The sequence below is a fragment of the Cucurbita moschata genome, unplaced genomic scaffold (genome assembly GCF_002738365.1).
Source record: "Cucurbita moschata cultivar Rifu unplaced genomic scaffold, Cmos_1.0 Cmo_Scf00019, whole genome shotgun sequence".
Classification (NCBI taxonomy): domain Eukaryota; kingdom Viridiplantae; phylum Streptophyta; class Magnoliopsida; order Cucurbitales; family Cucurbitaceae; genus Cucurbita; species Cucurbita moschata.
This window is the reverse complement of record NW_019268535.1, coordinates 434,978-457,540: the sequence shown is the minus strand read 5'-3', so window position 1 is coordinate 457,540 and position 22,563 is coordinate 434,978. Positions and strand designations below refer to the sequence as shown.

General features: G+C 35.5%; 3 protein-coding genes across 4 annotated transcripts; 1 reads left to right on the top strand and 2 right to left on the bottom strand.

Annotated features, from left to right (window-relative positions):
• The first annotated feature begins 3,569 nt into the window (after positions 1-3,569).
• On the top strand, positions 3,570-5,749 carry LOC111456897 (protein SHOOT GRAVITROPISM 5-like). The gene is made up of 3 exons (XM_023098956.1): positions 3,570-3,841; positions 3,933-4,344; positions 5,021-5,749. Exons 1-3 carry the CDS (start codon positions 3,745-3,747, stop codon positions 5,691-5,693), a joined length of 1,182 nt encoding a protein of 393 aa, XP_022954724.1. The 5' UTR covers positions 3,570-3,744; the 3' UTR covers positions 5,694-5,749.
• Positions 5,750-9,947: 4,198 nt separating this feature from the next.
• Positions 9,948-13,831, bottom strand: LOC111457141 (transcription repressor KAN1-like). 2 transcript variants are annotated; one of them, XM_023099298.1, is made up of 5 exons: positions 13,133-13,831; positions 12,987-13,063; positions 12,121-12,166; positions 11,186-11,339; positions 9,948-10,140 (listed from the first exon to the last, which is right to left on the bottom strand). In XM_023099298.1, the coding sequence occupies exons 1-5, from the start codon at positions 13,749-13,751 to the stop codon at positions 10,131-10,133; spliced, it is 906 nt and encodes a 301-aa protein (XP_022955066.1). In that variant the 5' UTR covers positions 13,752-13,831; the 3' UTR covers positions 9,948-10,130. The 2 variants fall into 2 exon arrangements, with proteins under 2 accessions (XP_022955066.1, XP_022955067.1); XM_023099299.1 differs by having other exon boundaries at positions 11,186-11,336.
• A 5,108-nt stretch (positions 13,832-18,939) lies between these two features.
• On the bottom strand, positions 18,940-21,657 carry LOC111457128 (UV-B-induced protein At3g17800, chloroplastic-like). The gene is made up of 4 exons (XM_023099283.1): positions 21,553-21,657; positions 21,278-21,422; positions 20,446-20,738; positions 18,940-19,994 (listed from the first exon to the last, which is right to left on the bottom strand). The coding sequence occupies exons 2-4, from the start codon at positions 21,413-21,415 to the stop codon at positions 19,157-19,159; spliced, it is 1,269 nt and encodes a 422-aa protein (XP_022955051.1). The 5' UTR covers positions 21,416-21,422; positions 21,553-21,657; the 3' UTR covers positions 18,940-19,156.
• Between the last annotated feature and the right edge of the window lie 906 nt (positions 21,658-22,563).

Sequence of the window (22,563 nt, the reverse complement as noted above, 5' to 3'; positions counted from 1 at the left end):
AATTATATTTTTCGTCCTCATTCCCGTTTAACCAACGGAAAAAACTCCTAGCTCTTTCCTCCGTTTCCCATTTAAATAGAGATTCTCAATTCAGTGAATCGAGAAAACTCGATCAATCCAATCCAACCCTCACGTATATATTTATTTTAATTTATAATTATTTTATTTTCTATATTTTAAATATATGCCTAGACAATTAAATATATCCTGCAAATTATATGATAATTTAATGGTAAATTAAATGTTTTTAGATTTTTTTTAGTTACTATTTTAATTCAAAAAGACATAAAAAATTGAACCTATAATTATAGGTTTTTAATCTTTGACTGAAAAACCTAATTATTAATTGTAAATAAATAATTTAATTAAAAAATTAAAGTACCGTAGTTATGAGCATTCAATAATAAACGTATCCCGAAGAAGAAATCAAGATTTGGCATTTATTTTAATTAGATGCGGCATGCCTATTTTAAATTTGGTGAGCTCAAATCATCACTACTAAAATCAATAATTCAATAAAAAGCTGACATTATCTCGGTTTTGATCAAGTGTTTTTCTCACACAATTCTTCGGTGCACTTGATTCGATCAAAAGGCCGAGCTCTCTTCTCCAAAATCATATGGCTCAGATTCAACCTCAGGTAACGGACCAGATTCAATCAATGTTCATTATCATGGCTGAGGATGTACCACATGGCACAATCTAGACCGTCTCAAGGTTCGATCAACGATCGGCCATTTTACACCGTACGATTATTTTTCACCACCATCTGACGGCCAATTCCAATTGTGAAACTAATATTTAAATTACTGCCCGGGTTTGCTTTTGTGCCTTGCCCGTACCTCATTATTAGTTACATTCTCTGTTCTCCCCTAGCTGCCCGTCGTAGGAGTGACTGACCGGCCAGTATTAAATTTTGGCCCATTTTTCTTCCCAAAAATAGTACTCGTAATGATTACCAAGGGGCGGCTTTGGTTATTATAACAAATATGTAATTTTAAATGAAGAAATAATTTCAATTATTTTTAATAAACAATCTCACTTCTTCGGAATAAAAAATAAATAAAAGTTTTCCCACATTTAAAAAAAAATATTTTATGGTTCGTTTGGGATCTTTTAACATTCTTTTTGTTAGTAATTACGACTCTTCACAATACTATGATATTGTCCATTTTGAACATAAGCTCTCATGGCTTTGCTTCGGGTTTCCCCAAAAGGCCTCGTACCAATACCAATGGAGTGTTGATGATTGTTGGGAGTGAGTCTCACATTGGTTCATTTAGGGAATGATCATGAGTTTATAAGTAAATGAATACATCTCTATTAGTATGAGGCATTTTAGGGAAGCCCAAAACATGCTCAAAGTGGACAATATTAATATCATACCATTGCGGAGAGTCGTAATTCCTAACATGGTATCAGAGCCATCCCCTAAACTTAGTCATGACAATAGAATCTTCAAATATCGAACAAAGATTGTGAGCCTCGAAAGTGTAGTAAAAAAGTGACTAAAGTGTCGAAAAATGGTGTACTTTGTTCGAGGGCTCTAGAGAAAGGAGTCGAGTCTCGATTAATGGGAGGCTTATAGTGTACTTTGTTCGAGGGGAGGATTGTGAGTCCCACATTGGTTAATTTAGTGGAAGATCACGAGTTTATAAGTGAAAAATACAAATAAGTAAAGGAATACATCTCCTTGGATATGAGGCTTTTTAGGGAAGTCTACCAGATTTATAATCTTCCGCTGCACTTTTTATTTTAATTTCAATAAAATAAAAAATAATTTCAACTATTTATGAGTAAATATATTAAATTAAAGTTGTTGAGTGGAAGTAATCCTTAGCCTCTGATTTTGAGTTAAAAATAAAAAATAAAAAATTATGATTTACTGGCCAGACTTGGAGCCTGAATTTATTTATTTTAACTTGTTTCTTTTGTATGCATGTGGAAAAAGAAAGACTATGAATCTTACACACATAAATAATTATGATGATATTGACCACCATGCCCCTGGAAGGTGACTTTTCATCCCGCCACCACCTGATTCACCCTTTACAAAAGCTGCTCCTACTTAACCTGTGGATAAAACAAACCCTACTTTTAACTCCAAACTTGAGGCTATTTTCGTCTTTTCCCCTCTTTTTTTTCCCACATATTTCAAATTCAAGTTTTTTTTTTTTTTTTTTTTTAAAAAAAATGTTTCCATATATGTCTTAACTTTGAGACATAATATTTAAATAAAAATTATATAAAAAAAAATGTTTATTTTGTTTTTTAATGGTGTGAAATTTCAATTTTAGCCCTTCTCTAACTTCCATGCATTTATATCTTTATTGTGAAAGTAGTAATATGGCATAATAAATGTACGACACCATGTTTACAATATCTTAAAGAAACGAGAAGAGGATCAAAAATGAAATTTTGTACAAGTTGAGGGGTCAACATCAAGAGCTTTAAAATTTTAGGGATTGACAAGAAAATAGAAATTTAAGGTAGGTATAAAAAATCAATACCATTTGAACCGGTATATATTATATATACCGTAACAACTTCTAATATTGTCAGCTTTGACTTGTTACGTATCATTGTCAACTCTATCGTTAGCAAATATTGTTCGCGTTGACTCATTATACATCATCTTTGACTCACGGTTTTAATGTTTGAGGGCTCCATAGACCTCAGGGGAGGCTCTATAATAGTGTACTTTGTTCGAGGGGAGGATTGTTGGGAGAGAGTCCCACATTGACTAATTTAGGGGATGATCACAGACATGAGTAAGGAAATGCAACTCCATTGGTATGATGCCTTTTGGGGAAGCCCAAAGCAAAACCATGAAAACTTAGGCTCAAAGTGGACGATATCATACCATTGCGGAGATCCAGAAATTCGTAACATGGTATCAGAGCCCTGCCCTTAACTGAGATTCCTAACATGGTATCAGAGTCATGTTCTTAACTTAGCCATGTCAAAGGCTCAAAGTAGAAAATATCATATCATTGTGGAGATCCGAGATTCTTAACATATTATCAGAGCCATGCCCTTAACTTAGCCATGTCAATATTAGAAGTTCAAATCTTGATCTTCCGATTGAATTTTTTTTTTTATCTAGTGGAATAAGCCTATTTCTTCACAAGCTAGCAAATTTATCCCCATCCCCGACCGACAAATTCTAGGTTTCTCCATCACTCTTAATCTTTCTCACTGTTCGACCCGTCACAAGCTAGCAAGCTTATCCCCATCCTCGACCGACATATTCTAGGTTTCTCCATCACTCTTAAACTTTCTCGGTGTTCGGCCCAAGCTCTACGACGCAAATATAATATTGAACTAAAAAACAATGTAAAGATACATACACACATACACTATTCTATATAACATATATATATATATATATATATATAGCAAATACTTTGTTTTTTTTTGGTTCCTTATGAGTTAAAACCCTTTGTTCTTCTCTCCTTTTAAAAAGTTGATTTGAAGAAACTCAATAACTACATGTGGTGAAGATGGTTGGAAGAAGTAAAGAGAGGAAGAAAGGTTGGGATAAAGCTGAGGGATGGAAAAAGCTGATCCATAAAGCTGTAATTTTTAAAGCCCATTAATTTATAAGCACAAAAGCTGATGAATCCCTCAAGCATTGTCCCATTCTCCCTCTCCTTCTCTCTCTCTCTCTCTCTTCTTTCTCTCTCTTCCCCCACCTCTTTTAATCTTCAAACCCTTTCATGAAAACCTCACCTTTTTCCCCCCATGGTGGCTGATCTCTCCTCTCTTGACCCTTTGTCTAATTGCTTTCATACCAATGGAACCAATTCCAAAAGAAAAAGACGACCCGCGGGCACTCCTGGTAAATCCTCTTCGTATCTCGATTCGATTGAATTTTCAGTGTTTTTGACCAATTGAGCTATGTTTTTGACTAATTGAGCTATGTTTTATAGACCCAGATGCCGAGGTGGTTTCTCTCTCTCCGAAAACCCTATTGGAATCAGATAGTTACGTATGTGAAATATGTCATCAGGGTTTTCAGAGAGATCAGAATCTACAAATGCATCGGCGTCGACATAAGGTGCCGTGGAAGCTGTTGAAGAGGACTGAGACGACGACGACGACGACGACGCGTAAACGGGTGTTTGTTTGTCCGGAACCGAGCTGCTTACATCATAACCCTACTCATGCTTTGGGGGATTTGGTGGGAATTAAGAAACACTTTAGAAGAAAACATAGTAACCATAAGCAATGGGTATGTGAAAAATGCTCTAAAGGGTATGCTGTTCAATCTGATTACAAAGCTCATCTCAAAACGTGTGGGACTAGAGGCCATTCATGTGACTGTGGTCGAGTTTTCTCAAGGTATTTTACCCTCTTTTATTCTTTTCTGACCCATCTCTCTCTCTCTCCCTCTCCCTCTCCCTCTCCCCTTAAATTCAACGCACAAGAAAAGATCAAACTTTTAATGGGTTTTCAGTGTTACATTAAATCTTTCATTTTTTAAAGGGAATATATAACATGGGTTTAGTTTTAAACACTATTTTATTGCTAAAACTAGGGGTGACATGACAAGAACCCAAGCCAACCCATTCCGACTTGATTACGGGTATGAATTTATTTGGGTTAGGCTGGTTAATGAGTTTTCCTAAAATTCTCAACTTAACCCAACTCAACTCATGGACACATTTAAGGAAAACATATCAACTTTCTTTCTTTCTAGGTCTAAAAAACCTACGGCTTCGACCCAACTCAACCCACGAACGCCTTCTAGCGAAAACATATCAACTTTTTTTCTGGGTCTAGAGAACCTACGACTCTAACTCAACTTAACCCATGAACACTCTAGTGAAAAGATATCAACTGACCCAGTTCAACCTACGAACACCTCTATCGAAAAGATATCAACTTTCTTTCTTTCTAGGTCCGACTCAACTCAACCCATGAATACCTCTAACGAAAAGATATCAACTTTTTGTCTTTGGAGGGCTCTCATTTCTATATACTTTTATTTTGAATAATGGGTTTTGTTTTGATTTAGGGTGGAGAGTTTCATAGAGCATCAAGATAGTTGCAAATTGGGTCATCATCAACAACCAGAAAAGGAGGCATCTTTACAACCACCACCACCACCACCACCTTGTTTATCAAGAACAGCTTCAAGCCCAACTCCAACTCCTTCTTCAGATACAAATTTCAGCTTCTTAAACCAAACCCACACACCAAAAACTCCCCAAAAACTCATCACCCATCATCAAAATTTGGACCTTCAACTTTCAACCTCTTCAAATTCCATTAAAGTTTCAGTTTCTCCAAAAAAACATGAAATTTACTCAACCCATTTGCAGCTTTCAATTGGGTCTTGCAATTATGGTGACAAAAATGAACAAAAAGATCATTACCAAATGAATTTTGATGAACAAATTGGAAATGGGTTGAATTTATTGAAGCTGAAAGAAGAAGCTATAGAGAGAATGAGAGTGGCAAGGGAAGAGAAGGCAGTGGCTGAAGAAGCAAGAAATGAAGCAAAGAAACAGATTGAATTGGCTGAGAAGGAGTTAGCCAATGCCAAGAGAATGAGACAACAAGCTCAAGCTGAGCTACAAAGAGCTCTTGCTTTGAAAGAACATGCCATCAACAAAATCAACTCCACCATCCTTCAAATCACTTGCCAAGTTTGTAGGCAACACTTTCATCCATTGCACAAAACTTGAATGTTTGCTTACCCTTCTCCCCTTTTTAATCAAACAAATTACTATTCGTTTTTTTACCTCTCGATGGTAAATCAATCCGCACGGTGTTCATGGGTTAGGTTGAAAAAAAACTTCCACATACTATCAAATATCAAACATTTACCAGTCACAATGCACCACTAATATCAGTTATAAATGTCAAATAGAGTTAGGTTGGGATGGTAGAGTTGACCAAACAAAAAAAAGTCAACCCACAGACGGATTGTTCTCAATTCTAATCTAATCGAATTCTCGGAGTGATATGGAGTAAAGTACAAATTTTGGAATTTTGAAGAAGTTAGAAGAAAGTTTCCATTAGGGAGATGAAATGATGGTCTGTTGAGAGCATTAAAGAAGGGTACAGAGCAGAATTAAAAAGAAATAGAGAGAGAGAAAAGGAAAAGGAAAAGTAAGAAAGGACTATTCTGAAATCTGAAAATCTGCAAAATCTGCAAAATCTGAATATTATGAGGGGTTGGTTTGCAAATAAATAGAAATGGAAAAAGTGCCATGTTTTTCAGTGCCACTAAGAGGATGGGGCCAACAAGAGTTAATCATAGACTCAGTGGTCATTCTCAGGGCTCTCACAAACATACAGTCCCAACCCCTATCCCTCCCTTTATATCCCTTTCAACCTCCACACATTTACTGTCATATCAGTCTCATCATCTTTTTTTTTGTTTCTTCTTCTTCTTTTCTTGAAGTTTTTAGAGCCACTTGTTCAAATATGCTTATTGGCTCACCCATTGTTAGGCCCTGAAAGGGATAGATTGTGAGATCCCACATTGGTTCGAGAGGAAAATGTTGGGAAAGCCTAAAGAAGACAGTATCTGCTAACAGTGAATTTGGACGGTTACAGTTTATTTAGTCTTTGAACTCGAAAAGATACTATCATTATGAAAACGTACATGCAATGTTACAAATTATTTGATCTCAACGTATTCTTATTCTAGAAAGGATTCAATCAAGCTTAGAGAAATGATTTGAGACGTGTCATGGTTATGCTTGTCCAAGACGTGTTATCTATGGTCGCATGTCAGATGTCATAGTCATGTTTTTCTAGAGCGTGTTGTTTGTGGTTGTATGCTTGTTCCAAACTCATTTGAGGGTATATAATTGTTTGCCAAAATCGCGTCTATACCTATCAAGAATAAAATGTTTTTTTTTTTAAAACGAGGCTGGAGGCTTGTGTATACATCACCCGAGACAATAGTAAGTAGTATGATGAAAAAATAAAATATAAAGATAATCGGTAAGTAGTTTATCTGTAAACTCTTAATCATTCTTAAGTCATATGTATTGAAGTTATATATTTTTTCAAAGGTGGCAAACTAGGTTCCATTAGCACGTTTGAGCTCATCATACGATTCGTATAAACTAGCTCATCAGAGCTCATCATTTTTCGTAATTAGCTCCTCTACGCTCATTTCAATAATGGGTTCTTGTCATATAAGCTCATCTGAGCTTATCTCTTACCGTAAGTACACTCGAGAACCTTGCTTAATCTAGTCAACTCTTTATTATTCCTTCTCATTATTTCAAATCATACATATATATATATATATAAATGAGACATGATCTTGTCATAATTTCAATTCATAGTACATATATGGATAGATTCTTACGACTCTCTAATAAGCCCCGTATAGGAGTGGTTCTTGTGCCTACCAGTTACTAGGATACCGATGTTGACCTTTACCCTTATCCAGAAGTTACGAGTCGCCAATAATTTCTTGAGCTTAGAAATTCAGATATGCCTTTTTTAAATTTACTTTTTGGTTTATTTTACAGAAGGAGTGACTTTATTGGAATCCTACTTCGAAGCATTAAAAAAGAACAAAAAGAAGAAGAAAAAGAAAGGGGTGAGAGAAGTGAGGAATCCAAGGAGGGCTTCCATCCTGAAACAAAAAGCAATAAGATTTAACCAATTATGCAAAAGAAAAAGACAGCACAAAACCAGACATAAAACACATATTCACATCACTAACCAATCTCAAATGAAACACTCAAACAAGACAGCCTTCCAGCTTGCAAATCCAACAGGAATATGTCTGCAAATTGATGCCCTTTATCTCTTCTTATAAACTAAGGTATAAAAGGAAACAAAGCAAAAACATTGTCTCAATGTAACAATCCAAGCCCATCGCTAGCAAATATTGTCCGTTTTGGCATGTACCGTGTTACCATTAGACTCACGGTTTTAAAACACGTCTGTTGGGGAGAAGTTTTCACACCCTTATAAGAAATACTTCGTTTCCCTTTCCAACTGATATGAGATCTCACAATCTACCTCCCTTAGGGGCCATCCTCCTCGTTGGCACACCACTCAGTGTCTAGCTATGATATCATTTATAACAATCAAAACTCACCGCTAACAGATATTGTCTGCTTTGATCCGTAACGTATCGTCGTTAGACTCACAATTTTAAAACGCATCTGCTAGGGAAAGGTTTTCACACCCTTGTAAGGAATGCTTCGTTTCCCCCTCCAATCGATATAGAATCTCACAATTCACCCCCTTGGGGGCTCAACATCCTCGTTGGTACACCGCTCAGTGTCTGACTCTAATACCATATTGTCTACTTTGGCTCATAACGTATGACCATTAGACTCACGGTTTCAAACGCATCTGCTAGCTTGTAGTTCCACTCAATGAGATTCCTGATCATATTTTTAGATAGCTTGGAATTTGAACAGATGCTGGATGCAGTTATTGCTACAGTTTGAGATCTTCAGCTTCTGGTTTAAGCTGTTTGCTCAGTTGTTTTTGAATTTATTCTTTATTTGTGTATAAAGTTAAGGGGGAAGCTTACTTGTAAATTCCTTTAGTTTTCTGTAAGACCCCTTTATTCTCCCTTTTGTGCACTTTGGACTACTAGTAAGTGGCTCTCATCCATTAAGGAAAAAGATTCTCTTCATGGTAACTACTCTTGTGGGTTCGTGTGGAGGGATTCGAACTTTTGATTTTATGGTCAATCTGACTACCTTCGGTCGGTAGGAAAGCCAGTGACTAGTTTCGCTATGGAGCTACGAACTCTGTTAGCACGTTGACACTCTCTCAAATGTGAGATCGCCATTGGCTTGAAGAAGAGGAACAGAACACTCATAAATGCAGTCTTTCTCTTATATACGATACCAACCGACGCACCTTAGTACTTGCAGATCAAGGCTATTGAAAGTGTGAGATCCCACGTCGATTTGAGAGAGGAACGAGTGTTAGCGAGTATGCTAGGCTCTGGAGGGGGTGGATTGTGAGATCCCATATCGCGGTTGGAGAGAGGAACGAGTGCCAACGAGGACGTTAGGCCCGAAGGCCCGAGGGGGTGGATTGTGAGATCCCACGTCAGTTAGAGAAGGAACGAAGCATTCTTTATAAGAGTGTGAAAATCTCTCCCTAGTATACGAGTTTTAAAAACTTTGAGGAGAAGCTTGAAAAGGAAAATCCAAAGAGACAATATCGATCAGCAGTGGGGATTGGGCTATTACAAATGGTATCAAAGCCAGATACCCTGCAGTGTGCCAACGAGAACGCTGAGCCCCGAAAGGGGGTGGACACCAGGTGGTGTGCCAGCGAGGATGCTGGGTCCTGAAGGGGGCAGATTATGAGATCCCACATTGATCGGAGAAAGGAACGAAACATTTTTTATAAGGGTGTGAAAACCTCTCCCTAGCAAACACGTTTTAAAAACTAGGTTAAGCCCAAAAATGACAATATCTGCCTGCGACGAGCTTAGGCGGTTACAGAAACAGTCCTGACTCTAGAACAAAGCAAGGGATTGAGCAGTACGAAACCCGTCAAAGATCACAGTAATAAAAGCAGTAATTTATAAGAAAGCATTGGATGGTAGAACACCTGGCCATCACCATTCAACCATTGTCCTTTGATTCTGTAATAAGGCTGAACATTCCCTTCTATACAGGGCAAGACATCAGCAATTTAAACCAAAACAAAACTCAATTCTCATTTGCTTCTCATTTTCGTAACGCCCCATGCCCACATGGGGTGCTCGTATTCAAATTCGATATCTAATGGCTCTAGCATGAGGCGTTATGAATGGTATTAGAAAAGAATCTCTATCACTAGAATGTGGTTCGGGCAAACCAAACGAAAGTTGGTGAGCATGAAATGTCTAAATGAGAGTGATCATGAGTGGCAATAATGGGTCAAAGGAGCCTTCCTCGTCCCTACCCGTGACATAAGTGGCAAGAATGTGAATTGAAATAAATAGCAGGGACGGATTGAAGTTAAGTTGATATACATAATTACGATATTACATTACAACAAAACGTCGTGTAGCATACACAAATTACACAAGAACTTTATACGAACTCGAGAGAGAGAGAAACAAAAACGAAGCTTTATACCTCTCGATTAATTTCTGATCCAAACCCGTTCGTACTTCTTGGAAACCCTACCTCCTATGCTCTTCTGAAACAACAAATTATCATAATCATAATCTTAGAATAAACAATGATACTGAAAATTTTGGATACAATAATTACACTATAGTATAGTTAGGCAGTAAATTAAATCCAAATTTCATAACATATGCTTTTCTTTTGGGTAATGCTTGCATGTGAGACTATATGTTAAAAGCTGTTTATCATTAATTTCAAGGGGAAATGACATAGAAAAAGACTACACTTCTGGTATGCCACTTACCTTATCATCATTATCCAACCCTTTTATTTTCCCTTATTTTATTATATCTAAGCTTCCATAACTCGGAAAGTCGAGTTATTTTAGTCACCTATGTCCAGGGTTTGGATTCCGAATTCAGTACTTGTGTACCCGATATCCCCACAAACCAACACGAGTTCTTTTGACATGCTTTGTGACTATCCCCACTAACAAACATGAGTCATATCAGCATGTTTTGTGTCCCCACAAACAAACACGAGTCATTCCAGCATATTTTGTTCTTACTCACATGTATCTTAGAAAAATTTACAAGAGATCATCCAACATGTTTTGTTGGGACACAAAACATGATCTCTTGGAAAATTCCAGCATGTTTTGTGTCCCCACAAATAAACACGAGTCATTCCAGCATGTTCTGTTCTTACTCACTGCATCTTAGGAAAATTTACTAGAGATCATCCAACATAGAATTGCTCCAAGCAAAGTAGCTTAACTATGAAATTTCTATGATTAGGCCACTGAAAAGGAAGGTGGACCATGTTGATATACGTAATGACTTTCGATTCTTTAAAGTCTTTTTTAACTATACTCGACTAAGGATCTCTCTCATTTACTCGGATGTCACACTTTCAAAAGAAAAAATATTTTTTAACCCTACTTTCTGAATTATGGGAGAACGAGAAAGGCTTCTCCATCCTCGTACCACTCATGAACATCTCTATTTATAATGCATCGGACCATGAATATAACTCAAGACGAAGAAAAAACATGTTATCAACCGACATAAAACACAGAATTAAAGAAGAAAGAGAGGGAGAGAGATGAAATTAACCTTGAAGAGTTACGGTGGTAATTAATGGAAGGTGAGGATCCATTAACATGAGGCTCCAAAGATGCAGTAAGCCCTCTTCTATGATTGAGCAAACACGTTGCTTCATGATGTGGGGTTGGTGTTGCAGGCAAGAAATCTTCTTCTCCATACCCTTTTGATTCACATTTCCACCCATTTCATTTTTCACATTCAAATTCAAATCAACACCCAAAAAATTTATTTTTTATATAAAAAGTTCGAACATTTACGATAATCTCCTTGAAATATTACTTAACGGTGCACAAGGGTTGGTTCGAAAAATCTTTTAGACCAATCTGAAATTTCAAATCGTTCGGGTCGGTGACCAGAGCAACCTAAATAGAAGAGTTCATAGCTCAACCCAACTCTCCATCAAGTAGTTACAAGTCACAATACATCACTACCATCAATTAAAAAACGTTAAATATTTTCATTATTTTTAAAAATATGGTAGGTTTGAATTGGGTCGTAACCCTATTTCCAAACTGGTCGGGACAAAATGTCATCCTACAACCGAATATTCAGCTTTTCAATAATTTAATCCAACCCAAACAAAAAAAAATATAACACCACTAAACTTTTATGACATGGGTTGAGTAGTCGAGATTAGTTAGGCTATTAGGTCAATTCTTTTATAAAAATATGAATAGAAGCTAGGCTCAAGATTCGAGATGATGTATGATATATGTATGGTTTTGGTTGACTTTGGAAGATAGATAGAGCTAAAGAAAGCAATGATTGTGTTTTAAGCTAAACGCATGTCTCTCTCTCTTAGGTTATAGAAGGCTAGAAAATGTGATGATATTATAATGTATAATCATGTATGCATGTGAAGGAGAACAACAATTTCGTTTTTATTCTTATTAAACTCGAAAGAAGAGTTGTTTGTTTTGGCTAAGGAATTGGAAACTCATTACCTGAAGAACCTGTTTGTTTGTCGGTGTTCTTAACAGTACGAAACATCTGGAAAGAAAGACAAGAACATCATAAAAAGGTATGCATTTGGTTAAGATGAAAACCAGACAGACATGAAATTTGGAACAAAAAAAAGAAAAACATGCACAGCTTTTGTGTCTGAATAATGGATTTATAAGAACATTGCTCACTAAAAAAGATCAAAACTTTGAGTGACCCATTTGGAAATTGAACTAAAAATGTGATTATTTGGAGTTTAAAGATGTTCTATTATTAAGAAATGATGCCTATTTCTCTCTCTTCTTTACTGTTTTTTCTCTCTCTAACGGAGAAATTGTCCTGTTTTGTGTTGTTTTGTCTTTTATTTCAATCTTTGTTCTAATGAAATTCTCTGTTCATTTTTGCGGGATCGGAGCAAATTCACAAAAATCGAGTTCATCGAAAGAATTTCACCGAAATAAATTCTTAAAAAATGTGAAAAATATTGATAGTAACTTCAAAAAATTCAAGTTTCAATATTATTACACAGTATTCTACGTATGATTCGTTAGTTTTGAGCTTTAATTTTGAGATACAAAAAAGTGAGCGGGGCAAAAAATTGGTAAGAATTGGAGCGGGGATGAGTAATATAATTCCTCTTTAACCTCGTCGAGGGAAAAAAAATCTTTTTTTATCACTGTCTTCTCATTTTTCATTTAAACCGGTATTCTCCATCCCATTTAAGACAGGTCTCCGGATCTCTAGGTGATATATATATATATATATATATATATAAATAAAGGAAGCTTTTTTGCAAGGAAGAAAGATAAATAAGAAATGGGTTTGAATTGAAATCCAAAAATAAATTGTAGGTTTTGAATAAAATTACCTGTAAATGACTCTTGACATGAGCTAGTGTGAGATCTTTGGCATCCATTAATTCCAGGACTGATTTTGGAGTCGCCCCTGATCGTACAAAACATTATGAACATTTGAAGAGGGGAGATAAAAGGAAAAAGAAGAGAGAGAAAGTACTTTCATGGCCACCAAGGAGTTCAACAGCTCGAATGAAACGAGCATGAAGAGATGAAGTCCAACGCATTCTTGGAGCTCTACAATTTCGTCGGCTTTGAATCCTTGGCATAAACAATCTCGATCTATTATTATTACTACACCAAAAATTCGAAACCCCAAGAAGAGGGTTTTGATGATTTTGAACAATAAATTGATTCAAAGAAGGAGACGACGACGACAACGACGACGTCGTTTGGGTTTGATTCAAATACGTTGAAGAAGACGACAACAACCCGTTGCTGTAAATTGGGATTCCTCTAATGGGTCGGAACCGATCGGCCAATATGTCGACCGACGCCACCGAATTGTTCGATAGAGAGAGCTCGGTGTCGACCGGAGGTGTTTGAGTTTGTTGTCGAACATCGAATGAAGTCGATGGGTCGGTTTTGGGAGGGCTGATTTGAAGAGATAGATCAGGAACATTAATGTCTTTCCCCAACATTTTTATGTATCCCACAAGTGAAATTGAGTGAAGGGAGATTGAAAAGATGAGGGTTTTTGAATTGGGATGGTTGGATTTAGTGAAGGGTTCTTGGTTTTGAGAAGAACAAAGAAGAACAAAGAAGAACAAGAAGAACATAAGAGCTAGAACTGAGCTGAGAGGCTGTCTTTAGAGAGAGAGAGTGAGAGAGAGAGAAAAGAAGAAAGAAAAAGAGGAAGAGAGAGAGAGAATTGCAAAATGGAGAGAGTATGTGTAAAGCCCTCGGGTGCTCGAGGTGTAGATGCGTTTTAAAATCGTGAGGAAATATCTACTAGTGATGAGCTAGGGCTGTTACAAATGGTATTAGAGCTAGACACTGGGCGGTGTGCCAACGAGAACGTTGGGCCTCTAAAAGGATGGATTGTGAGATCCCACCTCGATTGGAGAGTAGAACGAAGCATTAGATCATTCAATTTTTAGTTTTGTGTTCGATAAGTTCAAAACTTTTAAAGATGAAAGTGAGCTACCCTGTGGCACATGCGTGTGTCATAGTGTGGGCAGGCGTGCCGAGACGAGTGTCTCGAGCGACTTTCTTTGAAATAGGTTTTTCAAGGATAGTACTAGGCCGCACAGGTGTGCTAATATGCGCCACAGCCTGCGTGTTGGAGGTTGCTACATACACTCGCTATCCGGCACAGTATCCGTAAATGATACGACATGGGCATGAGAGAGCCAATACCTCGATAGAACCCGGATGGATAAATGTTCGAGAAGTTCCGATGAGATAAGCAACATGCGGGCCCGTTCTCGATCGCATGACCGAGCAAGTTGTGATGACCGACGACATCCCGAGACTCAAGATGGCATCAAAACATGGACCATGTCGATGGGGATCGAGATGACAAGATAAGATGCGACATTGCATTGAGAGACCTTGACCCTGAGCAGAGTCAAGGTCGAGCTGAATAACGTGTTTATTAAAAGTGTGTCTATTATTTTTATTTTTTTAATGAACTTTCTCTACTAAATTTACAAATTATTCTAAATTTGGTTATGTTTTTGTATTTAATGGTCACTTCAACTGTCCGTACAATCATGAATTACCATATCAGTCCTTTCAGTGAATCGAGACAACATTCAAACCAAAGTAATCTTGAAGATATAATTAACAGCTACTATCTATATCAATAATGTGCACTTTTCTTTTCGATAACTCAATCATTAGAACTCCAAAGTCAAACGTATTTAGTTTAGAGCAATTGTAGTGACCTCGTAAAAATTTCTCTAAAAACATATTTGTCTGTGGTTGTAATAGCACGATACCACCGAGAGTAGATATTGTCTGATTTTACTCGTTACGTATCACCGTCAGCCTCACGATTTTGAAACACGTCAATTAGAAAAAGGTTTACACACTTTTATAAGAAACATTTCGTTTCCCTCTCCAGGATTTCACAATCTACCTCCTGAGGGCCTATCGTCTTCGCTAGCATACCCTCCGATATCAAGTCGGAGTCTAAAAAAGTGACATATATGTAAATCAAATGGGAAGTTAGAATTAAACATATAATGGGAGAATATTTTAGATATTATTTTTAGAAAAAAATAAAATAAAAATTGGGTGGGTGTAATTGTCAAGAACAATGATTGAATAGTGGGCCCATTGACCTGAAATCTAGATAGACAGAGATAAAAGAAGAGAAACTAAAAGGGAAAAAAAGAAACCCTAATTTTAAATATTATATATATATTTCATTTTAAAGGAAAAATTGTATATATATTTTCACATTTCTAACCATCAATATAGGGACGAAACCGTCTTTCTACACAAATCTTAAAAAAAAATTATTTTTTTTTTTAAATTTAAGCATGTTATTGTTGTTAAATGAACGCGACTCTCCACCACGATATGATATTGTCTACTTTGAATATAATCTCTCGTAGCTTTGTTTTGAGCTCCCCAAAAGGCCTCGTACCAACGGATATAGTATTCTTTAATTATATGATCATTCTGTAAATTAGTCGATGTGGGACTTTCATCCAACAAATATAATTTTGGAAAGTTCATATTTTTTTTTTCAGAACATAGTAATAACGGCTTCGTTTATATTCTAATAATAAAAAATTTTAAAGCTCAAGATTATTTTTGAAATACTTAACAATAAAATATTAATAATTTTGGGTTTTTCAATTTTTTTTAAAAAAATTAAGGGTATTTAAAAAAATTTCTTTTCAATTTAACAATATTAATGAATTTTTTAAAAATTCAACAGCATTTTTATTAATTTAACATAATAATAATAAAATGAATTTATTTATTTATTTTTGTGTAAATTTGGAGGGAAAAAATATGGGTTCGATCATTAAATGATTTTGCAATCGATTGGTTTATGATTGAAATAAAAAGAAAAATGAGGAGAGAGAGAGAGAGTAGAGAGAGAAAGCAGTTTAAATAATAATTTCCTTTTTTATTTATAAATAAAAATCAACCTAAATTATATATATGGGTAGAAAAATAATTTTATGTATTTCTGAAAAGCACTTTTTTTTTTGCTTTACAAAATGGGGTTTTCTTTTTAGGAAAAGTTTAGTTTTTATGGACAATTTTTTAACACCTCACTTAGTTAAGTAAATATTACTTCTTTTAATTACGTAATTTGTGGGGTTTTCATCCATATTATCACGATAAGGCTATGCATTCTCTACGACATGGTCACGTTATTTTTATAAACCAACACGTACAGTCATCTGATGGTCGTTACATATCGTCATTAGCTTCATAGTTCTAAAACGCGTTTATTTTAGAGATGTTTCCACACCCTTATAAGGAATGTTTCGTTTTCCTATTCAACTGATATCATTTGTAACAACTCAAGTCTATCGTTAGCAAATATTGTTTACTTTAGCCTGTTACGTATCGTCAATTTCACGGTTCTAAAACGCATCTAATAGGGAGAGGTTTCCTCACTCTTATAAAAAAAAATGTTTCGTTCTTCTTCTCAACTAATGTGAGATCTCACAAGAAATTGATTGTCGATTCTTTTAAACATTTCTTAACTATATCATATCCTCGGGATCGCTCCCGTTTATAATAATTATGGGGTATGAAGATAATTCCAACGTTTAACTTCAAGAGAAAGAAAACAGTTATATCTTATATTTAAAAATAAAATAAAATAATACTTCTTAAAAAAATATTTTCAATAAAAACAATTATATATCGTTATATAATATACACACATATATATACCTATATATATACACACACATATATACACTTTATGTATTTGAAAACAAAACACGTTTTTGCTTTACAAAATGGGTTTGTCTTTTTAGGAAAAGTTTAATTTTTACCTTTAATTTGTGAATGGGTCAATTTTTAAATACCTCAATTAGTTAATTTTCCTTGTTTTTTAATTTTTAATTTTTTTAATTTGTTCAATTATGTTGGGTCCTTTTAATTTATTTTTCATTTCTTTTGTAATTTGTGCATTCATCAAGTACACAATTGGCACCTTTAATATTTGTTTGACTTTGTAGTTTAGTTAGATTAAAGTACTTTCATGATTAGGTTCAAATTTTCTATAATATAAATTTAGATATTTTTTTAGTGTGTATTTTCATTTAATTTCATATATTAAAATTAAAATTCATTCATGGAGTCAAATATTAGCAGTGAAATGTTTTTTTTTTCCGAGTCATTAAATTTTTGTACAACCCAAGTTCATCGTTAGCAGATATTATCTGTTTTGGTCTGTCGTCATCAACTTCAAGGTTTTAAAACGTCTTACAATCTACCCATTTGGAAGGTTATCGTTCTTGCTGACACACCGCTCCGTGTCTAGCTTTAATACCATTTGTAACAGCTCAAACTCATTGCTAGTCGATTTGATCTATTACCATTAACCTTATAGTTTTAAAACGTGCTCACATTGAAATAAAATATCATTAGAAAAATGTAATAAAGTATAATTCAAATATGTGTGGGTGAATTTTTAGCTTGAAAAATAATTATTTACATATATAGTTCTTTATTTAAGAACTTAAAAATTAATTTTCAAAGAAAGTTTTACTTGTATGGAAAACTAAAGGAGAGAGAGAAAGAAGGAGCTTTCACATCAGGAAGCGAAAGGCTGTCACGTCTTTGGATCAGAGAGTCAGATTTTGTTCACATTTTTTTAAAAAAATAATTTATCTAGATATAAAACTAAATTTTATATTTAATAGTTCATAAATTTTTAATTTAATTTTGTAAAATTTTTACAATTTGAAAAAAAAAATATATAATTGGATACAATTAAAATTTAAAAAAATTTAAAGACTAAGTAAAGCTATCTTAAGAATATAAAAGACTAAAATAATTGATATCATAGAAGTTTCATAGTTAACGTGTTTATCTTAGAGCAATTCTATATTAGTTGATATTTTGAAAATTTTCTTATAAAATATGTGAGTGAAGATAAATCATTTTGTCGTGTCGGGGCCACCTAGTACCTAATTTGACAAGGATAGTATTTACTCTTAGAAGTACTTCAAGGCAGGTATGTAACGTTCTGTCATGTTGGGGCCACCCAGTGCCTAATTTGATTTCAAGATCATAGTTCAAATCTTGAACATGGAGCGTTACAAAATAGATACAAAAATTAGATAAACCAACATAATTGCATAATAGCAAATGAAAATGTAAAAATAAAGTTAATGTAGCATCATCATGAAGAACATTTTGAGAACCGCTATCCTTAATTGCCTCCTCCTTCCATCTTTACAATTTGGCATCAAAACTCAAATAACAAGAACATAAGACCAAACATGTGGGTTAAATTGACAAACAAGCTTAGCCCAGAAGAAGAAGGAACAAATAATTACAGTAATAAATAAATAAATAAAATTAAAAAATATATGACCCACATAATATAATAATACCGGAATATTCAAAATCTACTGCTCAAGATCAGTCAATAATTCACAGAAAATAACAAAAGGCAAGTTTTTATCACGAACAAGTTGGTATATAAAATTACAAAAATGATGATGAGTGGTAACGTAATTGAATTTATTTGCAGATAAGCCAACAACTTTTGACCATCTGTATTCTCTTCTCGTGACTGAACTTCAACGAACGCAGGTAATTCAACAGGAAATGGGTAAATTTTCTCCTTTACAACACCAAAGAGGCCAATTTCCCTCTACAAGACTGACTTTCGATCAAACCCAGGGTCCCACAGCTAATTTTTACCATCCCCGGGAGTCCTAAATTTACCATGATGGAAGACAGGAATGCTACCAATGGAGTGGACAAAATTCACTAAACTACTGACTTTGTCCACTAGAGAGCCACAATGACATGTATCAAAGCGTTCTATTCATAGAAAAAGGAAGAAATTTGAACTGAATTCTATTGAAGTACGTTGTGAAAGATCATGTAAAGCCTAACTGAAACTCTCTTCCCCTGAATTTCTATGGTTTTTCAGTCAGAATTTAACATAAGTAGTAATATACAGCGTAATCCGCACGGATTATTTGGTATTAGTACAACATACTTCAGGCAGGAATACGACATTAGTTCAACTCACAACAAAATGGTACCTTGAATCGACATAGCTTTCGATATCCCAGAGGAAAGATCCAAAAGTGACAGCTTCCAAAACCAGTCCCTTTAAACCTCCAAAGCTGATTTTCAACAGTTCCTCTTTGGAAGGATCGATGGTTCCTTGAGGTGTTATAGTAATTTCAGGTCTGCCAAACAATGCTTCGGTGTGCTTCTCGATGATGCCAACGGCCTCTTTGGATCTTATCGTTGCGTATCTCTGAAGTGTCTCCCCGTCAAAGGACATGACATAATTTCGCAGTCTAGAAGCTTTTGTACTTTGGCCAGATCCCCCAAGGCTGCTCTCATCATGATCAGGCCAGGAAGAGATTTCAGGATGAGGTGAAACAGGTGGCGAGTTCTTTCCAATAGGAGGTCTCACATCCTTTCCCACAACTTGCTGAATTATACCATCTTCTGCATCCAATGCTTTTGGAAGAACTTTCATAGTCTTCTCAAGCTGAAACCTCTGGTCAACTCGCTTAAGAAAGTAGCCATATATCACTGAAGCGGCATAGACCTGGCCGACCCTGAGTTTGTTTATTTGTGCTACTGAGGTTGTGTCACCAACCCTGTTCCCAAGGATGAGAGCAAGGTGGTTCTCAATCATTTCATAAGCTTCAGGCGAGTGAAGATGCTCAAAGCTCTCATAATGAGCAGCCCAAGTGTCAACTCGACCAGATACATCAGAAGATGAAGGGGTTATTGCAGGTATCAGGGGAACATTAGCATCCATGAATTTCTGTACAACCAAAGCATATAGGATTTCTTCTAAAACCTTTTTCCTTTCATTTTCCTTGACCTCAGCGATTCTCCTGATGGTTGCAGAAGCAATAGAAAAATATCAATACAGCACCTCGAATCTAGCTGTTTGATTGCTCCAGAATCGTGTTTAGCAAAGAAAAAAGTTTAAAACGCCAGCAGAAACCAGTTATATTCAGGCACTCTCTCATTTCCTTTAAAATTAAGAATCAATAACTTCTCTGTAGGAGCATAAGAAACGATCTATTGTGTAATAAAAAATCCACTAACAGCCCAACATATCGCCATTATTAAGTTGTATCCTCTCAATACCTCATCGAGAACGGTTACAGACCTACAGTCTAACCAGGACCTAGAATGCAACTACCTAGGACATTTAAATTTTTCATGTTTCCATGTCACCCTCTCTCTATATAATAATAAACAAAAACTTCCACAGGAGAAGTATCTATGCCATTCTAATATTTGTCGAAAAGATAATTAGTGCAAGATAAGGAAACTCACCTGTACAAAACTAAATCAGTACCAGAACTAGACGTCTCCTTATTCCCCTCAGCATCACGGTCAATTTGAAGCTGGTCAAGATGTTGCTCAGCAGCAGCTGGGACAAGATGAGGGTGGCTAACCAAAATTTTGGACAAAAACTGTCCAATTGGAGACTCCAACTGAAGGGGCGCAATCGGATCATCTGATTCAAATGACTGAGCATCCATTGATGCCTTAACTTCCATGCTTCTCCTAATTCCTGAGCCCAATTTCTTATTCCAGGATTTGGAGTAAGAAACCCGAAAGCATAGCTACCACAACCCATAAAAAAAAATAGCAGAATCCAAATCAAACTCAAATTCAAATGCAAAATAAGATGCCATAAAAAAGTCACGATTATGCTGTAGTTGAAACAAATTGAGAAGATGTAACATTTTTTATAATTCATATTAAACTTATACTATCTAGTGAAATTTCTTTTAAAAAAAGTTCTCAAAAGTTTACTAATGAATGATAATCTTGTCCGTCTTCGCTACCATGTCTCAAACGTTGGATACATCATAAACGAACTTAACTTTGCAGTGCATGGAATTAAAACTTAATCCAATAACGAAAACTACCACAACACATCACAGTACAAATCATCAACAGATTCTCTAAATAGAATATACCAATCGTCGCTAAGATCCCAAATAAACAAGTCCAATGACAAAACTGCAAACATAGCAGAACCAAAGCAAACAAGAACAAGCCATTTCAGAAATAAAACATCGAATTAAAAATCTCCAAATCAATCAAGTTCAATTAGGAAGAAGAAATTCGAGGAAGGTACAGAGAGAAACATTCTTACTCGAGTAGGGACATGCGATAGGGACGGAAGGCACACAAAACCACGCCCACTGCCGTAGATTACCGATCTGCCGGTAGGCTTAAGGCATGCAAAAGCTCCAACAGGAGATCCAATCACACTTGCCATGGCAGCTTCCATGCGAGCCCTGCAAACAGAACAGTCCAAATTCTCACCATGTACTAACCATGCCCCAATCAAATTGTGAAGAAAACTGAAAGCAAAAGCGGAAATAAACGCCGAAAATAGAAAGTAGAATCGAGAATGGGGAGTTTTACCGATTCAAAAAGGCGAAACCCTAGACGAAGATGGTGGTCCGACCGTTCCAGAGAAGAAATAGTGGAACCAAATGGCGGGTGAGAGAACTGGATATCGAATCCGTCCACGAAGGCAGCTTTTTTTTTATTTATATAAAATTATTGAAAATAAATTTACGACATGTCGTTCGTGATTCCCGTTCTGAAAATATTAAAAAACAGGATCCACAAAAATAAATAATACCAATTTAAAATAATCAGTTAGTTTAATTTTAATTTTAATTTAAAATTGTAAGTGTTCAGTGTTACATTTATTTAGTATACCATCTATCAATTCTCACTTTTAAGTTTAATTAATTTAGAGCCCACTACATTTTATTATAATACCGTCTATCAATTCTCACTTTTGTTCCCCTCTCTAACTGATGTTTGACTATTACGCATCATCGTCAACTTGATAGCTTTAAAACGCATTTACGAGGAGATCCACACACTTATTATGAGGAACATTTCGTTCCCCTCTCCTCTCCAAATGATGTGCGATCTCACAATCCACCTCATCCCCTCTCCAACTGACATGCAACCTCACAATCTACCCCCCTTGGAGACCTAACATTCTCGTTGGCCCATTACGTATCATCGTCAACCTCACAATTTTAAAACACGTCTACTAGATACCCCCCTTGGAGACCTAACATTCTCGTTGGCTCATTACGTATCATCGTCAGCCTCACAATTTTAAAACACGTCTACTAGATAGAAGCCTTTCACGCCCTTACCAAAAATGTTTTACTCTCCTCTCTAACCTAGAATTTCATACATTAATCCAAACTCACAAATTTCAACCAAATATATCCTTAATGTTGTTTTTTTTTTTTTAATTATAATCAACATTTAATTGGAGTGAAACCATATGAAAATATTTTTTTGACAATTTTTCGTAATAAAACTTGTGAGATAATAGAAATTGAGACATTGAGACACTTACACGCACCAAAACTACAAGATTTTTTTTTTTTTTTTTTTTTTTCC